The 25,271-nt window shown below is 52.0% G+C and overlaps 12 protein-coding genes across 12 annotated transcripts; 6 read left to right on the forward strand and 6 right to left on the reverse strand.

Annotated features, from left to right (window-relative positions):
* Positions 1-1,087: 1,087 nt before the first annotated feature.
* AKAW2_50887S (D-mandelate dehydrogenase-like dehydrogenase) lies at positions 1,088-2,023 on the forward strand (the record flags this gene model as incomplete). Its single annotated transcript, XM_041690754.1, has 2 exons — positions 1,088-1,400; positions 1,482-2,023. The coding sequence occupies 2 exons, from the start codon at positions 1,088-1,090 to the stop codon at positions 2,021-2,023; spliced, it is 855 nt and encodes a 284-aa protein (XP_041544308.1).
* A 319-nt stretch (positions 2,024-2,342) lies between these two features.
* On the reverse strand, positions 2,343-4,463 carry AKAW2_50888A (ferric reductase family protein; the record flags this gene model as incomplete). Its single annotated transcript, XM_041690755.1, has 6 exons — positions 2,343-2,734; positions 2,788-2,949; positions 2,995-3,403; positions 3,487-3,672; positions 3,731-3,795; positions 3,845-4,463. 6 exons carry the CDS (start codon positions 4,461-4,463, stop codon positions 2,343-2,345), a joined length of 1,833 nt encoding a protein of 610 aa, XP_041544309.1.
* A 692-nt stretch (positions 4,464-5,155) lies between these two features.
* Positions 5,156-5,527, reverse strand: AKAW2_50889A (uncharacterized protein; the record flags this gene model as incomplete). The annotated part of the gene is made up of 1 exon (XM_041690757.1): positions 5,156-5,527. The coding sequence occupies one exon, from the start codon at positions 5,525-5,527 to the stop codon at positions 5,156-5,158; it is 372 nt and encodes a 123-aa protein (XP_041544310.1).
* Positions 5,528-6,668: 1,141 nt separating this feature from the next.
* On the reverse strand, positions 6,669-9,614 carry AKAW2_50890A (basic helix-loop-helix domain-containing protein; the record flags this gene model as incomplete). The annotated part of the gene is made up of 1 exon (XM_041690758.1): positions 6,669-9,614. The coding sequence occupies one exon, from the start codon at positions 9,612-9,614 to the stop codon at positions 6,669-6,671; it is 2,946 nt and encodes a 981-aa protein (XP_041544311.1).
* Positions 9,615-11,168: 1,554 nt separating this feature from the next.
* On the reverse strand, positions 11,169-12,242 carry AKAW2_50891A (flavin monoamine oxidase family protein; the record flags this gene model as incomplete). Its single annotated transcript, XM_041690759.1, has 2 exons — positions 11,169-12,127; positions 12,188-12,242. The coding sequence occupies 2 exons, from the start codon at positions 12,240-12,242 to the stop codon at positions 11,169-11,171; spliced, it is 1,014 nt and encodes a 337-aa protein (XP_041544312.1).
* A 559-nt stretch (positions 12,243-12,801) lies between these two features.
* LAD1_2 (NAD(P)-dependent alcohol dehydrogenase) lies at positions 12,802-13,964 on the forward strand (the record flags this gene model as incomplete). The annotated part of the gene is made up of 2 exons (XM_041690760.1): positions 12,802-12,965; positions 13,025-13,964. The coding sequence occupies 2 exons, from the start codon at positions 12,802-12,804 to the stop codon at positions 13,962-13,964; spliced, it is 1,104 nt and encodes a 367-aa protein (XP_041544313.1).
* A 518-nt stretch (positions 13,965-14,482) lies between these two features.
* Positions 14,483-16,286, forward strand: AKAW2_50893S (uncharacterized protein; the record flags this gene model as incomplete). Its single annotated transcript, XM_041690761.1, has 3 exons — positions 14,483-14,759; positions 14,810-15,354; positions 15,411-16,286. 3 exons carry the CDS (start codon positions 14,483-14,485, stop codon positions 16,284-16,286), a joined length of 1,698 nt encoding a protein of 565 aa, XP_041544314.1.
* Positions 16,287-16,968: 682 nt separating this feature from the next.
* On the forward strand, positions 16,969-18,451 carry AKAW2_50894S (FAD-binding oxidoreductase; the record flags this gene model as incomplete). Its single annotated transcript, XM_041690762.1, has 2 exons — positions 16,969-17,224; positions 17,286-18,451. 2 exons carry the CDS (start codon positions 16,969-16,971, stop codon positions 18,449-18,451), a joined length of 1,422 nt encoding a protein of 473 aa, XP_041544315.1.
* Positions 18,452-18,553: 102 nt separating this feature from the next.
* Positions 18,554-19,774, reverse strand: AKAW2_50895A (oxidase ustYa family protein; the record flags this gene model as incomplete). The annotated part of the gene is made up of 3 exons (XM_041690763.1): positions 18,554-18,876; positions 19,180-19,398; positions 19,462-19,774. 3 exons carry the CDS (start codon positions 19,772-19,774, stop codon positions 18,554-18,556), a joined length of 855 nt encoding a protein of 284 aa, XP_041544316.1.
* An 883-nt stretch (positions 19,775-20,657) lies between these two features.
* AKAW2_50896S (uncharacterized protein) lies at positions 20,658-21,085 on the forward strand (the record flags this gene model as incomplete). The annotated part of the gene is made up of 2 exons (XM_041690764.1): positions 20,658-20,721; positions 20,772-21,085. 2 exons carry the CDS (start codon positions 20,658-20,660, stop codon positions 21,083-21,085), a joined length of 378 nt encoding a protein of 125 aa, XP_041544317.1.
* A 435-nt stretch (positions 21,086-21,520) lies between these two features.
* Positions 21,521-22,846, reverse strand: AKAW2_50897A (Gfo/Idh/MocA family protein; the record flags this gene model as incomplete). Its single annotated transcript, XM_041690765.1, has 1 exon — positions 21,521-22,846. The coding sequence occupies one exon, from the start codon at positions 22,844-22,846 to the stop codon at positions 21,521-21,523; it is 1,326 nt and encodes a 441-aa protein (XP_041544318.1).
* Positions 22,847-23,190: 344 nt separating this feature from the next.
* On the forward strand, positions 23,191-25,242 carry AKAW2_50898S (putative MFS transporter; the record flags this gene model as incomplete). The annotated part of the gene is made up of 8 exons (XM_041690766.1): positions 23,191-23,677; positions 23,731-23,828; positions 23,880-23,942; positions 23,997-24,235; positions 24,293-24,554; positions 24,609-24,728; positions 24,812-24,912; positions 24,993-25,242. The coding sequence occupies 8 exons, from the start codon at positions 23,191-23,193 to the stop codon at positions 25,240-25,242; spliced, it is 1,620 nt and encodes a 539-aa protein (XP_041544319.1).
* Positions 25,243-25,271: the final 29 nt, after the last annotated feature.

Here is a 25,271-nt window from a genome sequence, read left to right on the forward strand (position 1 = left end):
CCATAACTAACTCTCTGCAATGTATAGGCTCATAACTTCGAAAGCTTACCCTACCAATCCTGGAAAGAGACCACATCCCCCAAGGTCCAGGGATCATGGTACCTCCACGAGCTCCTCCCACGAGGCATGGACTTTTTTGTTCTCATGTCCTCCGTCTCGGGCATCATGGGAGTAGTCAGTGACTCTGGCTACGCCGCAGGCAACACATTCGAGGACGGACTAGCGAGATACCGCGTCGGAATCGGCGAAAAGGCGGTCTCACTCGACCTAGGACTCTTCCTAACCGCAGGATACCTCAAAGAGAACCCCGAGAGTCGAGAACTATTCCTCTCTAAGACGGTCCTTAACGAGATACAAGAATCCCATCTACACGCCCTACTAGACACGTACTGCGACCCCACTCAAGGCCCGATCTCCATGCAGGAAAGCCAAGTGGTCGTGGGCATCACACCCAGCAGACAGAAACTGAAAACGAACAAAGCCGAATGGCTAGACCGCCCACTCTTCCGACACTTATCACTGACCGACGACAGCACAGAGAGTAGAGGAAACTCCGAAGACTCCTCCAACCTGGCAGCCCTGTTTGCGGGGGCGTCATCAACAGAGGAGGCCACGGCGATCGCCATGCGCGCAACACGGGAGAAGCTCTCCATTATGATGTCGACGCCAGTGGACGAGATCGACACGGACAAGCCCATTCACCAATACGGAGTGGACTCGCTGGCGGGGGTGGAGCTGCGGAATTGGTTTGCGCGCGAGCTGCGGGCGGACCTGGCCATGTTTGACATTCTGGGTGGTGCGAGTCTTGCATCGGTGGTAACGTTGGCAGTGGGGAAGAGCGAATACCGACGATGATCGGGACGGTTGCACTGCAGGAATAGAATAGTCGGGTATTCAATTCTCGGATTTCTGCATCGGGTTTTGCCCCGACGGCAATTGACGGATATTGAGTTTCCGTTTTGGGAAGGTAACCAGTATATACATACCGCCAGTATAGAAGTAGCCCTGAATTAACCACTTCAACTCACCTATATCCCCCAAGTCGCCTTCCAATCCCACTTTCTCATACTCCAAAGACACAGCCAAAATGTCCAAACCCAGAGTCCTCCACATCGGCGACCCCATCAAATACAACCACGACATCTACGCCCGCTTCGCCTCACAATTCGAAATCATCCGCCCCAGCACCGAAGAACGCGCCCGCGATGCCTTCAAACAAGCCCTAAAAGAGCGCCGCTGGGGCGACTTCGACGCCATCTTCCGGCCCTTCTGGAACACCGGCGGCGAAATGGGTCGCTGGGACGAGGAACTGATCTCGTTGCTGCCCTCGTCGGTGAAGATCGTTGCTTCGGCGGGTGCAGGCTACGATTGGGTGGATGTAGATGTTTTTGCTAAATATGGTATGCCCATCCATCCCTCCCTCCCCCTTTTTCCTTTCTTACCAGAGTACTATACTAATTAGAAATTCGATAATGATACAGGAATCCTCTACTGCAACGGCGCCGCGGCATCCTCCGAATCCGTCGCGGACATGGCCCTCCTCCTCATCCTCAGCGTATTCCGCAACCTGCGCTGGTCCCATTCCGCAGCGCACAGCATCAACTCTTCCCAATTCCTGGACGCGCACACAAACTCACCCCTAACGGCACGGAACCCCAGCACGCAAGTCCTGGGGATCATCGGGCTGGGACAAATCGGGTATACAATCGCAAGGAAGGTGCACGCTGCGTTTGGGATGAAGATTCTCTACCATGATATTATCCGGAAGGAGCAGCGGGTTGAGACAGAAGTCGGGGCAGAGTATGTGAGCAGTCTGGAGGAGATGTTGGGACGGGTGGATTGTGTGGTTGTGGCGACGCCGTTTGCGGGGAGGGTGTTGATGGATCGGGAGATGTTTGGGAAGATGAAGCGGGGGAGTCGGTTTGTGAATGTGGCTAGGGGTGGGTTGGTGGATGAGGAGGCGTTGGTGGAGGCGGTTGAGTGGGAGGTTGAGTGGGGTGGGGATGGATGTTCATGCGAATGAACCGTTTGTGCATCCTAGGTTGGCGGGCAATTCGAGGGTTATGATGATGAGTCATAATGCGGGGGGCACGGTGGATACGCATGTTGGGTTTGAGAGGTTGGCCATGGAGAATATTGAGGGGTTTTTGGTTAGGGGGAGGGCGTTGACGCCGGTTAATGCGCATTTGATTAGGGGGAGTAAGTTGTAGGGAATTGGTTCATGGTTAATTGGGAGGGGATATATTATGTGTATCAGTCTCGGGTACAATTGTATAGAGGAACCAGAATATTGAAGTATCAGACTTGGTGAAAGTAAGCAAACATCAAAGTCAGTTAAGTAACTACCATGAAAATGTCTCCTCGTAAAAGTCCACCTTCTTGTTCCCTTGCTTCGCCCTCACTACCTGACGCACATCGTCGCCCATCTCGCCAGGTCCGCAAACACTCACAGCCATTGCGCCGACCTGGTGCGCCATCTCGACATCCAGAGTGTCCCGGAAGGATGGCCGGCCGGTGTTGATACTTATTGCCACTCCTGTCGGGGCGGAAATGGCCCATGGCGACTCCGGGGAGAAATCTTCGGGGCTGCTGTCGCGATTGCTGAGGTAGATCTGGATGGACAGGGCGAGCTCGGGGAGTTCAAAGTAGGACTCCTGTTTGGGCACGTTCGGCCCTTGCAGGGCTGGGTGGCTGAATAGGGATACCATCCAGGGCTGAATCCAGGACAAGTGGTCTAACAAGGGGTAAGTTATGGCTGCCTGAACAATGTCCTGCTGGTCGACTCACCTAAGCTGCGGACGACCCAGACGAGGGTCACTCGTCGGACAGCGGTCGACCGGGATGCGAACCCGTTCACGATCTCGAGGAGGTAGGCGATTGGGTGCGTGATGCCAATGCCGCCCGCGACCAGAAGCACCGATCCATATGAATCAAGCGACTCCAATCCCCCTGTTCTTGTCAGATACTGTCTGAGCTATACATGGGAAGGCTTACCGTATGGCCCTTCTGCAAGGGTGATCGCATTAAATGTCCGCTCGGGCGAATTGCCCGCCTTTCGTACCAGCTTACTAGTGAGTCCATCGCGTCCTTTGACCAGAAAAGATACCGTCGTCTCCTGCGACCCTCCTACTGCACGATCGAGGGAGTCGTTGGAGGAGTTGGTGGCATCCTTATCAAGCACACTTGTTCCGTCTTTCGATGTCCAGGCTACCGAGAATGGATGGGAAGTCCACAAACCCACTGATGGCATATACAGGTACGCATATTGGCCAGCCTTGAATCTCCATGGCCGTGCCACGGTGACATTCACGCGCGCCACATCACCAGGGAGCATCTCTACGGTAGCCTTGGAGCATCGCGTGCCAATATTGCGCCAGATAACACATGCCAGTCGGGTTGCTCTCTGCATACTATTAGCCATACTCGATGAAATTTGACACGTGGAATGGACTATCTCTCATCCCTCTGAAGGGACAGAATGCTTACATCGAAGCCCCAGAGGACCACTGTAACCAGCATAACATTTTGATGCGACATGCCTTCCAGGTGGTACCATAAGCCCACGAATGCCATAATGGCCAAAGCGATATGGGAGTGAAGGAATGCTTCATAGAATGCATGTCTGACTGGCGACAAGGACTGGAATAGAATCGCCGTGAACGCAAAGATGGCCTGCATTCATCGAATTTATCAGCGATCGGCCTCAGCCTATTGGAACGATAAAACATACAACCAAGCCGCAGATGAAGAACTTCGTATTCCAGATGAGAAGTGTGGCCGCGGCCAAGCCGCCCTCTGTCGACCGTCAGTTTTTCTCTTCGCCCAGTCGCACAAGCATACTCACGTTCGAACACTTTCATCCTAACAGCAGCAATCATATGGACAAGCGCCGAGAAGATGATAGTCCGTCCAACCCAACGGTGCATGAGATTGAAGCAATCGAACTTGATGCCCAGAAGAGGTACCAAAGGGTTATTGCGGCCTGCTGCCAGAACCAGCCCGGGCAGGTTCAACACCGCCATACTACCTGCCGAATATTGAAACTCGAAGATCACTTCGTCCCAGTCTTTCCACCAGTCAACCATGACAAAGAAGAAGACAATGTTGATTGCTATGTAGACGGCTAGCAGAGCTGCTTCAAATCGCAGCGGAAGGATGCCCATATGGATGTTGTTACCGAGTTTCAAGTAGCGACTATGGCGTATGGAGAAAAGTGGCGCATGGAAGACATGCTTGTATAGACTGGTCGAGATGGCGCTCCTTCGTTTAAATCGACCCTGTTTATCGGTTCGTAGAATTTCGCGTAAACGCCGGCGATGGTAAAGTCGTATTAGCGTACGGCCAACAAACAGAACGAACAATGCTCCAGCGAGAATGAACATGGGCGTGGCCAACGCTACATTCATCGGTGGATGGTAGTCTATCTGTCGGGCCTCCCCGGGCTGTAGATGATCTACCCCCATGATGTCTTTGCCTTGAGGCTACCTGCGTAGGCGAAAAGTGTCGGGCTAGGTTCAGTGTTGATATCTATGTCGGGTCAACGGAGGCGCACGTTTCCAGAAAGTGGGAATGGAAGAAACCAAGTCACACCAACAGGGTATTCTCCAGCTACATATATGACAAGTCGGGCTACTATACATATGGTTCCGATCGTGGCGTTCCGAAGCGACTCCCGAGTATCTCTTCGATGCCGTCATGTAACCGGATCGGGGCTTCAGAGGCCATCTTGGTTTGGGCCGGCAGATCTCCAGTGTGTCGTGCTCTCAGGATTTTGGCGCATCCAGACACTACATCTCAGCTTCCACATGTATCAGACGATTGCAACCTAGAAGAGTGGGGGGCTGGGAGGGTCCGCGGAAGCGTGCCTGGAAATTGTCTATCTCAGTGGAAACCAGGCACGAGAGCTCCTCTAGCCAGCATGGCAAGCTTCGATCTCGAGTATAATGGCCAAGGAAAAGCGGGTCTTTCAGATTTGGCTCCCGTTAAGCTTTCTTCAGCGTGTGGCCAATCAATTGTTGGTCTGCCGTGCAATGGAATGGCATCGCCGGAAACGGAAAGAAGGTGGATGTAGCTGCAGCGTCCACAGACCCGAATAGCCTCCAATCATCATCCTGTGGAGAGCAGATTGTTGCATTCGCCCGTCTTTCTAACTGGTTTACAAATACATGACTTGGTGGTGATGTAAGCTTCTGGCCTGGGTGGTGTTGGCTCCCAGCCTAAAATGAGAGGAGTTGAGCAGCTCAATTAATGCACCGAGTAGAGTATCTAGGAATACGTTACTCGCGCAACTAACAGAGACTCTGTTGTCGAATGCATCTAAAACACATCTGCATGCTGAGTGGCTGGCCATGCTTGACAGAGACATGTTCAATTCCATCCTTCCAATATCGACGCAGTCAATAGAACTGACGTCATGGACTGGCTGGATCCCCATGGAGAGCACGATTGACAAGGAGGGACGGGAATCTATGATCGCTTGAATGCCTGGGGAACCCGAGATAATGGTTGCATCCCGACCGATAACCATCGGGCATTGAAGCTCGACCTGGGCCGGTTGCAACGGCGCAAGCTTGGGACTGTCTCACTCACTCAGGGCTTCCGCCGAAAGTACCTGATTAGCTCATCACTGAGGCTTGTCGAGGCCCCCATCGACCATTCCAATGCCACCATATTTTCCACCATACCATGAGACTTTTTGTTCTAGCCAGGTCAACTGTCACCTGCCATGAATTACATCCAACATCTGCCGCTCGACCATTTTCAGGCAACATGCGACGTAATGAGGTGAAGACGCGGCGCAGTGCAGTCGTGAATTGCATCTCTGGCATATTGGCACTGTCTTGTCTGAACCTTGACAGTGAAAGTTTGCTAGCTTAATGCCCGCAAGCTTAATGTGCTTACAAGGCTGGATCGAGCACGGGACCAGGGGTGCACGCCGCGTGGTCGGGGACTGCCAAAGTCTATTCCACATGCTGAAAGTTTTGGCCGAAAGCAAGAATGATCCTGGTCGACCCTGAGACATAGCCAGGGGTAAGTAACGGGCCTGAGACATGGCCCAGGAGAAACCCGACAACATAAGACATCCGCTACAGGAACCGCGACACAACTGAGACAGGCACCATCTTCAGTCATGGATACGCATGCATACATGAATGATGACTGGAATTCAAATATGCACTTAAGGAAAGATTTCAGCCCCGGGGCCACATCCGATACGATTATCGCAAAACATTATTAAGAATTACAGACAGATGAGGATGAAAGGTCTCAAACATCTATTTCCGTTCCATTCCGGAAGCTGAGGGAGGGTAATTGAACAGACCAGTGTCACAATCCAGTAACGCCTTTGACCGGGCAACAAGAAATGGGGTAGGGAGCAAATCAGCGGTTGCGCTGCCCCGTCACACACAACAGTAATTCGCCTTTAAAGTAAAGCAAGGTGAAAAAAATACACGTAGAAGGAGGACGATACCGACTTAGTCATATCATTAATGGGAACGTAACCGTGATATCTTTGAAAGTTTGTATCCGGGTGGGGAAATTTGTCACGAGGTTATGGAACTGCTGGGCTCCAGGCGGCAGTCACTGTCATCGAGACCAGAAGCACCAAAATCGAAGAATCTGTCTTTGTTTTCTTGTCTATTTTGATTCGTCTAAACGACGAGTGCTCATGACCTTCTTGGGTACTTTTTCTTCTTTTTGTCTTTCAGTTGTTTCGACTTGATCTTCTCCTCCTGAATGCAAGAGTAGTCGGTCACATCGACCCCAGCACTATGGCATAGCGAGGTGCATTCGGTTTCAATGACCTTGACAAGCTGAGAAGTGAAACCGTAGAAGGCCGGATTGTATGCATTCCGCGCCCAGTACATGAGTTCGGATGCCACACGACCCAAATTCGGAATTGATTGCGGCAAAATCTCGGGCTTCTGCGACACACGTGGCTTGTCATTCTCCTCTTCATCAGAGGAAAGCGAAGACGACGGGGTGGAACTGCGCGAGGCGGGAGAAGATGGCGAAGAGGACTCGGAGGACGACAGATAGTCGGTGTCAGAGGCCAGGACATGGAGCAGATGGTACACAGACGCGAACCCGAGAAGTGTCAGATCCACCGGGTCAAGCGGCAACTGATTGAACCATGTGACAGCTCGTTGGATAGTGAAGGATGCCGGTAGAGAAGTGTCGCCTGTAGTCCTAGCCGTAAATATAGCCGCAATCATTGCACAGCGAACCGAGATCGCAATCTCTTCCCGCACGGACACAGGAAGAGACGAGTCAAGAAAATTGGATGCTTGGTTCTGTTTGCTCCTCCCTTTATCTTTCGGCAACGCGGCGAGGACAGTTACAATATTCGCAGCGCGGTCTTGCTCGAAGAATACTGCCTTCATCACCAACGCTCGAGTATGGGCGGCGGAGGGCTGAGGAGCGACGTCCAGGGCCAGTTTAATCTTCGCCTTGAATAGATCGCGACTCTTCTTCGCGTCAGGACCACCAGAGCTAGCTTCGAAGTATCTGAGCAGGGCCCGTTGCAAGAGATGGCTAGACCACCAAGCTGCGAGGGCATCCAGGGAAGATTGAATGGCAGGGTCTTCTTCCACCACATCCAGCAGAGCCTGGTCATCATCAGTGCCTTCCTGAGTGGGACGATTCCAAGTGAGGTTTGCCGCTCTTTGCACGATGCTGTCAATCATGACTTCGTCGCAGTTCAGTTGCAACAACGCGGCTAGGTGGCTAGGCAGGGCATCAGGATGATCTTTCGGCATGGCCTTGTGCATGGTCCGAGCGAGGTCCCATTGATACCTTGCCAATGAACGAGCGACATCATTCGACAAGTCGAAGCTCCAAGAGCCGCGGTCCCCAACTCTCCAAAGCAGGATACGGCAATGGAGAGCTTTGAGCATCATTCTCATTGGACTCCTAGGCAGGGTACCTGCCGCAAAGATGGTAAGGACTAGACGACTCTTGCTGATTTCAGCGTCGCCACCAGCCAATTGTGCATCAATTGCAATATCCCAGGTCTTGACTCGCCCCTTTTCGTCCTCCTCAGTAACCCCGGTAATCGAAGAATACAGTTTCCAACCCAGGAGACACCGCAAGACGTACTCAAAGCAGCGCGAGGTCACGACGTACCACTCGTGGAAAAAGCGGTGGCGCGGGACCCCGACCCGCTGTATGCTTGTCAGCCAGGCCTGACGTCGGAAATTTGACGATGTATCAGACGGTGACGAAGTCTTCAGCGAAGAGGACTGTTCACCAGGAGTAGCGTTGAAGAGGTAAACGAAGACAATGAAGGCACTGCCGACGACAAGGGTAGCGAGAATAAGAAAATGCGAGATGGCTCGTGCATGCCACGAGTACCAAAAGTTTCGAGCCATTACAAGCCAATATGCCGCGGTGGGGCTCTGAAGGCTAGCTTGCAAGTTTCCGAACAGGTTCATGGGCATTGCCAGCAGCCCCTTGGCGGTTGACTCTGTTTTCTTTTCGCTGCCCATACCCTCGACGATCATCAAACCAGCAAGGGCACCAAGCATGTACTTGTTGGGGTAATATGAGCGCCTGGTACGACCACCACATGAGGATGAGACATTGTTGTTGCTGCTGGGATATTGGATGTATGATTGGGAAAACGCGTTATCTTTGGCAGTGGATTCCTCTCGCATGCGTTTGAAGGCATCGGGTACCTTTAGCAAACCTTCCGGGGGATATAGAGAGGTCGGCGAGTGGTCACTAGGACTATCCTCGACATGCGAGAACACACTGGGGGATGAGCTCGCGCCAGACTCTGTGGAAACGGTGTAGTTGCTGGGTGAGGAGACGGATGCTGCGGAGGTCAGTGACTGATCAACGGCCTTTTCCGCTTGACGAAGTCGGTTCTTCAAGGCCATGTTCTCATCCTCAAGTCGCTTGTTCCGGATCTCCAGGTGACGAATATACTCGGTGGCTTTTGAAAGGATAGAGGCCTTGTTCAACTTGTTGGCGGGAGTGACCCCTTCGTCGTCGTCATCCATTAGACTACCCGATGCATTCTTAGACGCTCGGAGACTAGGTACACTATCCCTCAACTCGGCAATCTTCTCATTGAGGTTGGCTCGATACCGTTTCTCGATAACGTTGTGTGCTCGCTTTTTGGCCGGCATCTTCTTACCGGTCGGGATCACTCCACTCACGGTTGATCCATCATCATCACTGCCCGACTTTCGTTTGCGAGCAGTTCCTTCCGAGGAAAGCGGGGAACCCGACGTAGCGGAAAGCGCTGACTGGAGGTCGGTACCAATGGATCCAATCTTCGGTTGGCACACGCCACCGTAATTCTGGTCGAGTAGGGAATCGAAAGGAATATTGGTACAGTCCAGGTTGATGTCGGGAGAAAAGTCGGACTTTTGAAAGAGATCTGTGTTGCCAATTGATGCATTGGGTGAGGTGAAGGTAGTATCAAAGGGAGATTGGGAGACGTCCTTTGCCCCATCGGCGAAGCCCTTGTCGTCCCATCTCATCCACTGCGTCCAATCCTGGCTCGAATCTTCCGTTGTAGACTGGGCGAAGGTCGTGGAGTCGGCCTGTGAGTCTCTTCTGTCCGAGGACTGGAGAGGGGAGAAGAGCTGAAAGTCGCTCCCCATGGTGGGCAGTGCCATTCCGTCCAGCGGCCAAGGCCGGGACCGCAATCGATAGCGTCAGTGCCCTGCGGCAGGTAGTACGGAGGTGGATTCCGGCTAGCGTTTAGTGATAGGTTAGTGACCAGGAGACGGATATGAGCAAGATAGCATTGATCGAACAAAGTAGTAGTTGTGGGTGACTGTTCTATGAAGAGGCAGGCATACCTGAGGGGAAAGAAAGGTCAGGAGCGATGCGGCTAGTTGCGGGTTGAAGTCACCGGCGAGGGTATCACCCACCCCAACCAGACGCGCTAACGAGACTAGATTATGAACAGTGGAGTCTGGCTCAGGGACAAGCAGACGAGCAGTAATTGAGGGTAATTGTGGATAGATGGATGTATGGGAAACTGGGTTGGTTTGCAATAATACAGCCTGGTTGATGATCTGTCCAGGCGATGCAGGTAGTAGGAAGAGAGAGAGAGAGAGAGAGAAGGTTTGACGCTGACAGGGTTGTCGTGGCTTCCGGAGACGACCGTGGCAGGGCAGGGCAGGCAAGGTACGTTTTAGATCTTATCGAACCGTTGGGCGGTTGAGGGCGCGGCCAGTGACTGGATCAGTGGCTCTCCGTCCCGGCGGAGCAGATTTTGACTTCTTGCTATGTTATGCTAAGGAGGCTAAACCGAGAGAGGGGCGCGCAATGTACTTTGCAAAGATACCCCCTCAATGCTGTTTCCACGACGGCAAATGATTCAAAGATGATGATGTAGCAGAGGGAGAAAGGGTCCGAGGGAGAGTCAGTGGCCAGCCAGTCCAAATCACAAGCGACCGAGAAAGGAAAGGCGAGGCGTGGGACTGTGGACAAGTGAATTGAACTGAACTGAACTGAACTCCATCTCCAATTGCGCTGCCTGAAGGCAAAGGCGGGCGGTGATCCTCGGCCAAGATTCGGTGGTGGGCGTCGTATGATCGCGGGTGACGGCGCTTCCGGCAAACCGAGCCAGTCATGGAAAGTGGCACCAGATGGAGCTGGTGATTTCGGTATTATTACCCTTCAATGAGTGCAACTCAGTGATGGAGCTGGTAAGTCTGTATTGCACGTATGGTTAGATGGTGTATTAGTACCTTCCGCCTACGTAATCAGCCAATGATGTCGCCAAACTACTAAAAATAACAAACCTCGGGGTCCCACTTACTCAACTCTCCATGTCTTCGGGTACAGTAAGATATTCTGCTCGTATCCAAAGCAATGCAGCTGAATGCAAGAGGTGCATACAGCTACTATACCTCTGCATTCATTTCTAGTATCTCCTCCACATGAGAGAATTAAGCTTAATTGTTAGCCTTTTACCATTTTGACTATGGTGACCTCATTACCTTCCTGTCTACGGGACCGCTTGTCTGCCTTAGTCGATGATTGTTTGTCAACTAAATATATACTAACACACGTTGCAGTGGTGGGTCTCGCTTGGATGAAATGAATCTACCACTGAGAACCTTGAAAGAGAGCATGCCCCGGAGGCTTCAAGACGAGGTTCAATGCTACAAATACAATTCTAAAGTACATACTAACCCCCATATTTAGTTCTGTCGCAATATGTCTCTAGTGACTCGATAGGTGTCTTCGAAGGTGATGGATGAGATCACGTTGATGGGGATTGTCGAGATGACGAATTTGGACACAAACTGATTTCCATCTTCCAGGGTGACAGTAACAGGATAATCGGGAAATTCTCCACTTGTCTGAGTGATTGATGTCACAGGAGAACCAAAGATCCGGGCTTTCTGGTAGTCATCAAGGATTGCGCGCGCGAAGGCCGTGGTGCCTCGTGCGATCTTGTATTTCATGGTGGCTATCTCCATCATGGCAGGATCAGAGTTGCATAATGCATGGGTATGAAGCACTTCGGCAAAGGAAACCTTTTCCGGCGAGACGCCATAGAAAGAAGCGGTATGCGCGCTAAGCATCGACCTTTCCTCCTGGCCGCAACCATCAAGCTGTGAAATACGATCCGCTAGGCTGAGTTTATCCAGTTCGAGGTAGTCCGGACTCTGTTCGACACTTGAAGCCGTACTAAACGGGAATCGGATTACACTGCGCCCGCCTTGCCCATCAACATCAAAGAACTTCTCCATCAGTCCTTCTAGTTGCTCCATCATGTCTTGTCCTTCCGCAGAACCCTGCACTCTAGCAGGGTGAGACCGCGATTCCTTGACCACGAACTCACCGTTCTCAGGAAACGCCACAGTTTCCTGAAAATTGGCGAGGTCATATCGTTGCAGCTCGCTGAATACATGTGGTTGTTGCCAATGCACCCTTGTGCCACCAAGCTCCATCTTGGTAGCGTCTCCTACCTCTGCAGTCCAACAACGACCTCCAATACGATCTCGAGCTTCAACGAGGAGCACCTTTTTGTCTCTAAAAGCAAGGTCGCCGGCGGCAGTGAGACCGGCAAATCCCGCACCGATAACAATCACATCATATCTGAAAGAGAGGCCTGACGGTGGGGTAGATGGGACAACAGCCTCAGTGGTTATTCCTTCACTGTATACTTAGCCGAGTAACTATAACGACTCTGTCGAGATAAGTTACTACATACCATACTGAAAACCGCCTTTGGCAGTCCAGGTGAATCCTTCGTCCGATGTTGGCATTTTAACTGAATAGAATAATATCGTTTGTGGGCGAAGTGTCAACAGCAGGTGTGTTGATTCTATCCAAAATAAGAGGCTGACGATCGGTCTCCACGGTTTCTGTTATCTCTCAACTTTCCCCACTTTCATCAGTGGAGAAAGAGGACGAATGATCACTGATAGTTACTACGAACTAGTAGTTATCAGATCATAACAGTATGTCTACTGATGCCTCTCTCCGAGAACAGCTGCTGTTGGGGTCTTTTGATAGCCTCACCATATTGGTTAGTGTGTTCCCCCTTGTTCAGAAGAGATTCGGACCAAAGTTGTACCGCGACACGTTGCCTGACGGAGGAAATCATGCGAACTGCAGCATCGCAATCAACGATGATCCGGCATGGCAGTGGGGTTGCGCGCCCCCGCTCTTCCCAACCCCGCGTATATTTCCCCATACGTCGAGGAAGGTATATAGCAATAGATCCATAAGTATGGCTTAAAAACTCCCAAGATGATTCTATAATATTTTCATAAGCCAGATAAGGTGACTCAAATCTCATAAGACGTATTCAGGAACACACTCATGGTCAATATGGAGTTACAACTTCCAAACCGAGGGGTCTACACGGACCCGGATCATAATCTCTTTATCAAGGAGGCAGAGCCTACCCTCGATCACATAACCGATGGATCAAGCTTAGCAGAGGGAGAGGTCACAGTAGCAATCAAGTTCAGTGGAATTTGCGGGTAAAGCGGTGCCGCTTAGTCCCATCCATCCAGGATGAGAGCTAATCGTAGCGATCAAGTTCGGACGTGCACTTCTGGAAACACGGCGGGATCGGTCCGTGGGTGGTAAATGAAGCGCATATATTGGGGCATGAGTCTGCAGGCCTCGTCGTCAAGGTCCACCCTTCGGTCACGACACTCGCAGTGGGAGATCGCGTCGCGGTGGAACCTCACATTGTATGCAAGGCATGCGAACCGTGCCTTACCGGACGCTACAATGGGTGCAAGAATCTGCAGTTCCGCTCCAGTCCACCATCTCATGGTCTCCTGCGGACCTACGTGAACCATCCCGCGATCTGGTGCCATAAGATCGGCGATCTATCATTTCAGAAAGGCGCCTTGCTGGAGCCACTGAGTGTCGCACTCACCGCAGTGACCCGTTCGGGGGTCAAGATTGGAGATCCGGTGTTGATTTGCGGCGCAGGGCCAATTGGGTTGGTGGTGCTACAATGCTGCCGCGCTGCGGGGGCGTATCCCATTGTGATTAGCGATGTTAACCGGGCGCGTCTACAGTTTGCACAACAGTTCGTGCCTGCTGCTCGAACACTGCAGGTTCGGCCAGAGGAGACGGACAAGGAATTTGCAGCTCGGGTGGTGCAGCTGATGGGTGGGGAGGATTGTGAGCCCGTGGTTGCCCTGGAATGCACGGGAGTCGAGAGTTCCATCGCCAATGCTATTCAGAGTGTCAAGTTTGGGGGCAAAGTGTTTGTGGTCGGCGTGGGCAAGGACAAGCTTCAGTTTCCATTTATGCGACTGAGCGAGCGCGAGATCGACCTGCAGTTCCAGCAGCGCTATGTCAACATGTGGCCGCGCGCCATCCGGGTGATGTCCAGCGGAGTGATTGATTTGGACCCGATGATCACGCATGTCTATGCCTTTGAAGACGCTTCCAAGGCATTTCAGACGGCGTCGGATCCGAGTAGTGGCTCAATCAAGGTGCTGATTGAGGGGCCAAAATGATCAATGGCGGAGCTTGGACAGTGAAGTCATGAATGCCATAAGGAATAGCAGAACAGAACATGCATTTTCTACATAACATGATGACTATCCTACACTCTGTTAGTGAAAGGATTGGTTCCAGCACGGACTGGCTCAAGACATGGAATGATTCTGCTGATTATGAGGAGTCAAGAGTGGATAAGTTAGTGTGAAGAAGATATATGCGTTAGCATAAAAGCTAAGCTCGAATGAAGAAGAGATGTGGAGTCATGATAATAATATCGAACATGGTAGAAATGTAGAATGGTGTTTTTGTTGCTAACGGTGACTCGGACTCCGTCGGCTTTGCCAGCGATCGGCAGGTCACGCGTCTGCTCAACTTGGTACTTATCTCCCCAGTCACCTAAGCGTTGTTACTCCACACTTCTCTCTTTTCCGATAAGAGATAGCAAACTTTCTTGATAAAAGGGTGAAGAGCATGCTCTGAATATCTTCACTTTGAGAATTTCCTTCCCCATCTTTGATCTCTGCTGTCCGACATGTACACTCTCTGGGCTGCTGCCTTGGTGGCTGCTTTGCCCGTCTCCAGGGCCCAGTTTGTGTCTCCACCCACGGATCTCATTCCCACCAAGGGGTATCTCGACATCCCCGTCCGCTACAAACAGGTCCCCACCGGCATTTGCGAGACCGATCCCAGCGTCAAGAGTTTCTCTGGTTATCTCGATGTCGCCGAGCACGAGCACATCTTCTTCTGGTTCTTCGAGGCGCGCAATCAAGATCCTACCGAGGCTCCCTTGACCGTCTGGATCAATGGAGGCATGTCTCACCCCGGTCATCATTTCGGTGCAATCGCTAACTATTCCTAGGTCCTGGTTCCTCCTCTATGATCGGCTTGTTCCAAGAGCACGGCCCATGCGGCATTGACGCCAATGGCTCCGTCTACAACAACCCGTACTCTTGGAACAACGCCAGCAACATGCTCTACATCGACCAGCCCGTGCAGACTGGCTTCTCCTACAGCATTCCGGTCCCCGGCTACGTGGATTCCTCCACGGACAATGTCATTGCCCTGCCCTCCCCTGTCTGCCCCGACTATGCAGCAGACATGTCCTGTGGCACCTACGCCTACCCGAACGTGAGCCTTACGGCCAACTCCACCGACAACGCTGCCCCCAACTTCTACCGCGCCCTGCAGGGTTTCATGGGCGCATTTCCCCAGTACTCGCGCGAGACCTTCCACTTCACCACGGAAAGTTATGGCGGCCACTATGGACCCGTCTTCAACGAGTACATCGAGGAGCAGAATGCTCATCTCCAGCCGGGAGCCAAGAAGATCCAACTGGGCAGTGTGATGATCGGCAATGGCTGGTATGACCCGATCATTCAATACCAGGCCTACTACAACTTTACGGTACACTACCTGATTCGATCCTTTTTCTGACTACCCGGACGCTAATCCGTCCACAGGTATATCCGGGCAACACATACGACTACCTGCCATTTAACAAGTCCATCAGCTCGCTGTTGTACAATAACCTCTACGGCCCTGGAAACTGCCTCGACCAGCTTTACGACTGCGCCGCCCGAGGCATTGACGAGGTCTGCAGTACGGCCGACAGCTTTTGCGCCAATGAAGTCGAGGAGATCTACGACATCTACTCCGGTCGGGATGAGTACGACTTCCGCGAACTCACTCCAGACCCGTTCCCCTACGAGTTCTACGTCGACTACCTGAACAAGGCATCTGTGCAGGCCGCCATCGGCGCATACATCAACTACACGGAAAGCAACAACGCTGTCGGACTCGCCTTTTCGTCCACCGGTGACGACGGGCGACTCATGAACACCATACAGGATGTGGGCAAGCTGCTCAAGCAGGGCGTCACGGTGGTCATGTATGCCGGCGATGCTGACTTCAACTGCAACTGGCTGGGCGGGGAAGCCGTGTCACTGCAGGTCAAGGCCGCCAACTTCAGCAGTGCGGGTTACACCAACATTGTCACCTCGGATGGAGTGACGCACGGCCAGGTGCGCCAGGCAGGGCAGTTTGCCTTTGTGCGGGTGTATGAGAGTGGCCATGAGGTTCCCTTTTACCAACCGTTGCTTGCGCTGGAGATGTTTGAGCGCGTCATTGGCGGCAAGGATGTGGCAACAGGGAAGATTCCCGTGACGCCGAGTCTGCAGACGGTGGGCCCACTCAAGAGTACCTACCGCGAGGGCAACGGCACGATTCAGTGGGAAGTGTTGGACTCACTGGCGACGTACAACACGACCACTAATGCTCCGAACCCAGTGAGCCGGAAGCTGAAGCGGATGGGACCGGCTTTGAGGTTTCAGATGTAGATCTGAAGTACTTGCAACTGTGCGTTGGAGTACATTGTTCAGCGCCATTTAACGATCATGTCTAGCTGTGCCGCCAAAGGGAAGCTACAGATATTAACGCCTTTCTTTCGATGCAAACATCTTACGAGCCATGAATGCTATTTATGATCAGGCCATCTACTGCCGGTGAATTATTGTAGTGACGGAGAGTTTCTGTTCAATCGCAACCAAAAGGAATCAACTGTAAAGAACACAACATGACTCGCTAGTGACAAACCGGGTGGAAATATTGTGAGGAGCAAAGTTTGAAATCTCTCAAGCCATGGGTCTCATCTCAAGCTTCTTCCAATCCATTGGTCTTAGCTGAATGAACAAGGTAGAAATTCAGGGGTAGAACCAGACAAATTTGGGTCTGGCGGGGTTTTGGTGGGGACCGGATCAAAGTTGCATTAGTTTGAGGCATGATCGGCGCGCAACGAACAGGCAGTGGAGGCCGAGATCGCTGTTTTGACTCAACATTGCACCCAAACCAAGGAAGTTCGTATCCATCGATCAATAGTGCATCTCATCTGGAAAGGCATGGGATCCTCACCCCACTTCAGGCCGGCACCTCCCGGCACAACAAAAGGAGCAGGGCAGCCTGTTTTTTCTCTGTTGAACAATTAGTCGATTGATCTTCTGTTCAAGATCAGTCTCTCCCAATATGGGCAACACAACCAGCATAGCAGGGCGTGATTGCCTGATATCTGCCCTGGGAGGTAATTCAGCCCTTGCGGTTTTCCCAAACCAGCTTCTTTGGACCGCCGATGTCCACGAATACAACCTCAACCTCCCGGTTACTCCGGCCGCCATCACGTACCCGGAGACAGCAGAACAAATCGCCGGCATAGTCAAGTGCGCCTCAGACTATGACTACAAAGTGCAGGCACGCAGTGGAGGCCACAGCTTTGGGAACTATGGTAGCATACGCTCAGCCCAACAACCTTTAGGCCATCTTCCACTGACAAGTACTCGACACAGGCCTCGGCGGAACCGACGGCGCGGTAGTAGTCGACATGAAACACTTCACCCAATTCTCCATGGACGACCAGACATACGAAGCAGTCATCGGACCGGGCACGACCCTTAACGACGTCGACATCGAACTCTACAACAACGGGAAACGAGCTATGGCGCACGGCGTTTGCCCAACCATCAAAACAGGCGGACACTTCACCATTGGCGGACTCGGCCCTACCGCGCGCCAATGGGGTCTTGCCCTGGACCACGTCGAAGAAGTCGAAGTGGTGCTGGCCAACTCGAGCATCGTCCGGGCCTCTAATACCCAGAATCAGGACGTATTCTTCGCTGTCAAAGGCGCCGCAGCCGACTTTGGCATCGTGACCGAGTTCAAAGTCCGCACTGAGCCGGCCCCGGGTCTCGCGGTCCAGTACTCGTATACCTTCAACCTGGGCAGCACTGCCGAAAAGGCCCAATTCGTCAAGGACTGGCAGTCTTTCATCTCGGCGAAGAACCTAACCCGCCAGTTCTACAACAACATGGTCATTTTCGACGGGGACATCATCCTCGAGGGACTATTCTTCGGCTCTAAGGAGCAGTACGATGCCTTAGGACTAGAAGACCACTTCGCACCTAAGAACCCAGGCAATATCCTAGTTCTGACCGACTGGCTCGGCATGGTCGGGCACGCGCTGGAAGATACCATCCTCAAGCTGGTCGGCAACACCCCGACCTGGTTCTATGCCAAGTCTCTGGGCTTCAGACAAGATACACTGATCCCATCTGCCGGAATCGACGAATTCTTCGAATACATCGACAACCACACCGCCGGCACGCCAGCCTGGTTCGTCACTCTGAGTCTGGAAGGCGGAGCCATCAACGACGTCGCTGAAGACGCAACCGCGTACGCGCACAGAGACGTGCTCTTCTGGGTCCAGCTCTTCATGGTCAACCCCCTAGGCCCTATATCCGAGACGACGTATGAGTTCACCGATGGACTGTATGATGTGCTTGCACGCGCGGTGCCAGAGAGCGTAGGACACGCGTATCTGGGCTGTCCGGACCCGAGGATGGAGAATGCGCCGCAGAAGTATTGGCGAACGAATCTACCCCGGTTGCAGGAGTTGAAAGAGGAGCTGGATCCGAAGAATACGTTTCATCATCCGCAGGGTGTTATTCCTGCTTAATACTCCTGGACATAGATGTATATACCCAAAATAATAATTGAATAATGTGCCATGCACAGTAAATCTCTGACTATTTAAGACTGCACATCCCCCCTTTCCCCATCATACCCCATTACCATGACCCCCATGATCCCCATGAAACCCATTCGGATGGAAATCCGGATGTCCGGGAATCCTCCCCGTAGCCTTATACTCCTCGTCGGGAAACGAAGGGCCCAGAGTAGGATGAACCAGGGTATTTTCATCAAAGATATCGAATCGATGTTCCTCGGCCCATTTATCCACCTTGTCCCAATTAGCGCATTCGTGCTCGAAATTGGGTTTCGGGGCGCGATCTGTCGGGTCCCATGTGAAGGTAAGGAGAGAGACATCGGCTTTGCACATGATGTTTTGGCGGAGGTTGTCGATGCAGTGTTCTGCAGCTGCTAGTTACAATCTCTATTGGGTTGTTAAGTTAGGGGGGGGGGGGGGGGGGGAAATGTACCAATATGAAGTGGGGTAGTAGGTTTCCCGACGTGGTAGTAGCTGTGGTAGACTACTTGGCGAAGGAATTTCTGATAGTTATTATTATTATTATTATTATTAGCTGTGCTAAGTATAGAATGAAAGTGGTAGGTAGGGAAGGGTCGTCTTACCAGGCAATGCAGCTGGTGGTATACATCTATTTCATTTCTGTTAGGGCAACAACTATCGATCAGAGCTACGCATGTGGGAGTTTTTAAACATACCCGGAATGGCATAATATCCTCCCTTCTCATCGTTTATTGGGACGGACGTGCGATTTATCTTCGCTAGGTCTTCCGCCGTAACTCTGACATTGGAGTTGATGAATAGCTGGTGCCAGGCGTGGTCTAGTTTTTCAGATGGAGCACCTTTGAATGGATTCTCGCTCTCGATTGAGGCGTTGATGGTTTTGCGCTCGAGTTCTATGGCTTCCCATAAGGGGGCTAATGTGGTTATGTTAGTGGGTTTGGAGTTGGAGTTGAGATTGGTGGGATAGGTGGGCTTACATGCGATGAGATGTGCAGGTTTACTGTCTTGGTGGTTGATATTGCTTGTGGATCGGTACGTTGCTGCTAGGAATGCTGCGCCGTAGATCAGGGCTAGGATGAGGTGGAAGCATAGACTGGTCCATTGAAAGGGGGGTTGGCGTTGATGGTTCATGTAGTGGGGGCATTCCTCGATGGGCGGTTTGTTGAAGGACTCGTCGCGATAGTCTTCTGAACTGTCTGATAATGGCAGTCTCTCGGAGGAGGACGAGGTGCTGTCGGTTCTGTCTCTTCTGAGAGCCATGTATATTGTGCTGAGCCTTGCCAGGGACATTTTTCTTAGGGATTTAGGGTGGACGGTTTGTTGGGGGCATGGATAGAAATGAGGTTGAGGGGATTGAGTGATCATCTTCAAAGGGGAAGTTGGAAGGGTTCCAAGTCGGTGTGTTGATGAACACATCATTGCCTGTTTCCATACCATAGATGGAGTAATTGTGAAACAGCGATTTCCCCGCAGGGTCAACATGGAGGCATGGGACGAGCGGAGGAGCTTTGTACTACTCAAATCACTGCTGCGAATCTGAGGGTACACCTTTCAGTTCATGTAGAGCTTCATCAATGGCCGGCTACCCCGCGCAAGAGGACTTTGCGCCATCTGCTTAGACGATGTGCAGATATTCCCTGGATGCTTAGAATAAGGACATGTCCGTGGTAATAGGGTGAAGCTTCACCATGTAGTTTGATGATGCATGCATCCTCGCTGAACTATCGATGTCAGGCAGCACAGTGTCACATAGCTACACTTGATTCCTGGTAACTTGGGGCCACAGCAGGCAAAATATTGCTTTGCCAGTCGGTTCAGCAAAGTATACCTCATGTTCTATCCTCGGCTGGGAAGGGAGAAGACGCAAAGAGAGAATGTTGCCACAACTATACTATCACCGTCGATCCAAGCAGCAATCTAACTTCCATGTGCTGTACATCATCGTCATGCATGTGTTAGGAAATGATGACGATGTCCGGCTACTCGCCACACTACGCTCATATGACCGACCCCGGTGCAGTATTCTGACATGCCGTGCAAGTAGCCAGCTATATTGATCCATATAAAGGCTTTGACATTCCTATTGATACCTTATCCCCTCGACCAACCACTCTGCTACGAGCAAAAGAGCATACATCTTGAATCTAGGCGAAAAATAATCCAAGCCATCACGATGCATACCCCCAAGGTTCTACTAGCCTTATGCCTCGCCATTGGTATGGCTGCGGCCTTGCCTGGTAAGTAGCTCACCAGTCCCATGAAGATAATTTTGTATTGACATTCTCAGCGGTGGGATCTATCAACGAGCTAGACGGTGACTTGTACAACTACAAACGAGGTACTAGTGAGCTCGACGGGGATCTCTACAATTATAAGCGTGACAAGGCCGAGCTCGATGGCGACCTTTATAACTACAAGCGCAGCAATGCTGAACTAGACGGTGATCTTTACAACTACAAGCGAGGCGGTTATAAGCGGGACAACGCTGAACTCAATGGTGATCTCTACAACTACAAACGCAGCAAGGCTGAACTTGATGGAGACTTGTACAATTACAAGCGTGGCACTGCTGAGCTTGATGGTGACCTTTACAATTACTGAGTCTGCAGTCTGCAGTCTACAGTCTACACTCACTTTGCGCAATATTCTATCATGTCGATCGGGGCCGGGGAGAATCAATGCAAATTACTCAGTTGACGCTAGGTTTGGGGGGGCAGGGAAGAGTTTGAAGGTTCCGATTCTGGAAATAATTCTGTGTAGCTCAATGACACCTCTTGCAGTGACTGTGATACAATACCCAAATTGTAGGTATTCCACTCACAAATTAAGCTAAATAAAACTTTATATGTCACCTCTATTCTAAGTTTGTGCTTGAGGTAGACAGTTTCGCTATCTAGAATATGTACTCGTGACCTCAAAGCTGAACCTAATGACAAGAGGGCATCTAACGTCGGTCTACGAACCTCTGCCCATCGTATCTCAGGTCCATTACGCATTCTATTCTACCTTTACCTCTTAAACCAACCAAACAGCAACTCACAACGGCATCAGATCCCTCACCCTCACCACCTCTCCCCTCCGCATAGACTCATTAGCCGCAATCCCCGTAGCAATAGACCACGCCCCATCAACATGCGTCGCAGCCCTACCCAGAGGATCCGCATCGGGAGTACCAAACAGATCCTTCAGCAGCTGGGGATCCCCACCCCCATGTCCTCCCTGACCCGTCGGCACCTCAATCTCCACCGGCTTCTCAAACAAAGGCCTTAGAAGAATACTCTGTCGCTCAAGAGCGCCCTCCAATGCCTGCTCACCCCCGGAGTTAACGTACGACTGCTCCACGACCTCCACCTCCAGCCGGCCTTTACTCCCAGTAAAGTTCACCCGGAATCCCTCCCAAGGCGCATACGCCGTGAGACTATACGTCATCACAGCCCCAGATTCATACCGGACCATCACACCCATTGTATCCTCAATGCTGATGCCATCCCCGAACACGCTCTGATCGCGATAATACCCGTCTTCCCACTCTGCATCCGCGTACATCCCTTTCAACTTCTCATTACCTTCCAGGTCGAGAGAAAACGGATCATCCCGGGCCACTTCACTCCCGCGAGAGCGCGAGTAGAACCTCGTTTCACCCCGACGCTCAGCATTTTCTTTGCCATAGAAGCGCAGATCCCCCATCGCAACGACCGTCTCAGGTCGAGTGTGGAGCCAGAAATTCACCAGATCAAAATGATGCGTTGATTTATGCACTAGCAGACCCCCAGTATTTCTCTTATCGCGATGCCAGCGACGAAAGTAGTCCGCTCCATGGGAGGTGTTGAGCACCCATTCGAAATGCACGGCATTGATCTCGCCAATTGCCCCGCTGGCCAATAGTTCCGCAATGCGCGTGTTATGCGGCGCATACCGGTAGTTGAATGTCACTCGGACCTGGCGCTGGGTGCGATCCACGGCGTCGAAGATCTGTCGACAACGCGGCGCATCGATGGTCATGGGCTTTTCCGTGATGACGTTACAGCCCAGTTCCAACGCACGGACGATATACTGGTGATGGGTGCGGTCGATGGTGGTGACGATCACCACGTCCGGATGGGTCTCCTCAATCATTCGGTCAAAGTCCCGCGCATTGTACGTCGGGATCGCAGCGTGACCTAGCGATTGGATCTGCGAGTTGGCGTATGCCAGACGAGTGGAGTTGGTGTCGCAGAAAGCGACGAGCTGGGCGGTGCTGGGGAAGTCGCGCACGATGGCCGTGTAGAAGAACATGGCACGGCCGCCGGTGCCGATTAGGGCGTATTTCTTCATTGTGCCGTTGTTTCTAAGTAGCAACACCCCGTAAAACTTGGCGACCATGTTTATGAGGGGGATGATTGTAGCTGGTTTATATGCTGTCGGGAGACAATCACCCGAAGCGCAGACCTCTGACATCTCGCACGGACATCCCACTCCCCCCACGCAGCTTGATTACCAGAGTTTTTCCATCAACCGGAAGCATGCCAAAATGCGGGGAGACTGGGGTTGGAGAATCTGGGGTACATCAGCCGACGAGATTGATGGTGAGATAGCCTCGGTAGGTATCTGATCTGGCTGTGATTGATGGAAGTGCAGTGATATTAGCCGGTTTATCCTGCTGAAGGATATAAATCACATACTAGTCATCGAGTATCTATTCTGTTAGTTGCAAGCAGGTACTCGCGATGGCTACCCGTGCAGAGGATTCCCACGATGCCATCACCGCCGTGGACACGACGGCCCATGGCACAGGAAGAGAAAAGGCAGCGGACTTTCTAGCCACCGTCAAGGAGGAAGAGCGGACATTCAGCCCAGAAGAAGAAAAGCACGTCCTTAGACGCATTGATCTCCGTATTCTACCTCTTCTGCTGGGGGCATACTTCTTCCAACAGCTGGACAAGTCGACGCTGTCGTACGTGTCCATCTTTGGCCTCGTCGAGGATGCGCATCTACACGGCCAGCAGTACTCATGGCTTGGATCTATTTTGTACCTTGCCCAACTAGTCGTGCAGCCGCTTGCTGCCTTGCTACTTGTGAAGGCTCCTACTGGCAAAGTCATTGGAACAGCCGTGCTGTTATGGGGAAGTTCGCTGGCCATCATGGCGGCATGCACGGACTTTCCCAGTTTACTGGGACTGCGGCTGACATTGGGGACATTTGAAGCTATGATCGGTGTGTGTTCTATCTTATCCCATATACTTCGTTACGGTGAACTAATGAAACAGCACCCTCATGTGTGGCCGTCACACAAATGTGGTGGCGTCGAGGCGAGCAGACCCTCCGAACAGCGATATGGAACGCGATGAACGGGGTCACCTTCATAGTAATCCCCCCTACTATCATCCTACCCACACTATCCTAAAGATTCCCACAGGTCGGTAGTCTATTCACCTACGGACTCGGCCACATCCACAGCGACAGCCTCTACTCCTACCAAGTACGTCTCCCCACCTATCCCCAATAATCCCATAATAACCCTCAAAACGCACAGATAATCTTCATGTTCTGCGGCCTCCTCACCGTCGCCTACTCAACCCTAGTCCTACTATTCATGCCCGACTCCCCCATGGAAGCCAAATTCCTCTCCGAACGCGAGAAAGTCATCGCCGTGGAACGTCTCCGGGCTAACCAGATGGGCATCATCTCGCGGGAGTGGCGATGGGATCACGTCTGGGAGACAGCATACGACGTGAAGACGTGGCTGTGGTTTTTTCTCATCGTGACTATCTCGTGCGTACATTCCCTCCCAACCTCCCCTGTTCCACCATAATAACTAACGGGATGCAGAATCCCCAGCGGCGGCATCAGCACATTCGGCAACCTAATCATCAAATCCTTCGGCTACGGATCGTTCGAAACCATCCTGTTCAACATCCCTTTTGGCGTGATCCAAGTCATCGCCATCCTAGGCGGAGGATGGCTGGCTGCACGGTTCCAGAGGAAGGGGATAGTGATTGCCCTGTTTGCGGGGATTTCTGCCATCGGGACGTTGTTGATGATTGTTGTGCCGAGGGAGCAGAAGGGCGTGCTTTTGTTTGGGTATTACTTGGTAGGACCGTTTCATTCGTCAGGGAGATGTGGTATACTGATGATGTATGTACAGGTCTCCTGCCTCGCGGCCATAACGCCCCTCGTATACGCCTGGGAAGCGCAAAACACAGCTAGCGATACGAAGAGGAAGTGTACGTCGGCTGTGGTGTTGATTGGGATGTGTGCGGGAAATGTAGGCCCCCCCTTCCTCTTCCCCCTTCCTTATACAACATCCATGGATGGGCCTTAGCTAACGCAATTGATAATCCTGGCAAGGTCATCGGCCCCCAACTCTACTCCACCTCCCAAGCACCGCTCTATCGACCGGGTCTTATATCGAATCTTATCCTGTTTGTGCTGGTAGCTGCTTTTGCTATGTACGTACCAGCCTCCCTCTCCCTCTCTCTCTCTTCTGTCCATATGTGAAATGGAATAAGGGTCTAACTGACTCTGCCAGTCTTGCTAATCTATACCTCATCTATCTTAATCGGAAACATGCACGACGGAGGACGGAACTGGGCAAGTCGGCTCGAATTGTGGATGAGTCTATGGTTAGAAAGAAAGCGGTGGAGCAGGGGAAGGTGGTGGAGGTGGAGGATGTGGGTGCCAATGTGAATGTGACGGGGGAGAGGGTGGGTGTGGATGGTGATAAGGGGTTTTCGGATACGACGGATCTGAGGAATGAGGATTTTATTTTTGTTTATTGAACGGGGAATTTCTTTCATGAATGGTATGT

Source organism: Aspergillus luchuensis, chromosome 5 (genome assembly GCF_016861625.1).
Source record: "Aspergillus luchuensis IFO 4308 DNA, chromosome 5, nearly complete sequence".
Taxonomy (NCBI): domain Eukaryota; kingdom Fungi; phylum Ascomycota; class Eurotiomycetes; order Eurotiales; family Aspergillaceae; genus Aspergillus; species Aspergillus luchuensis.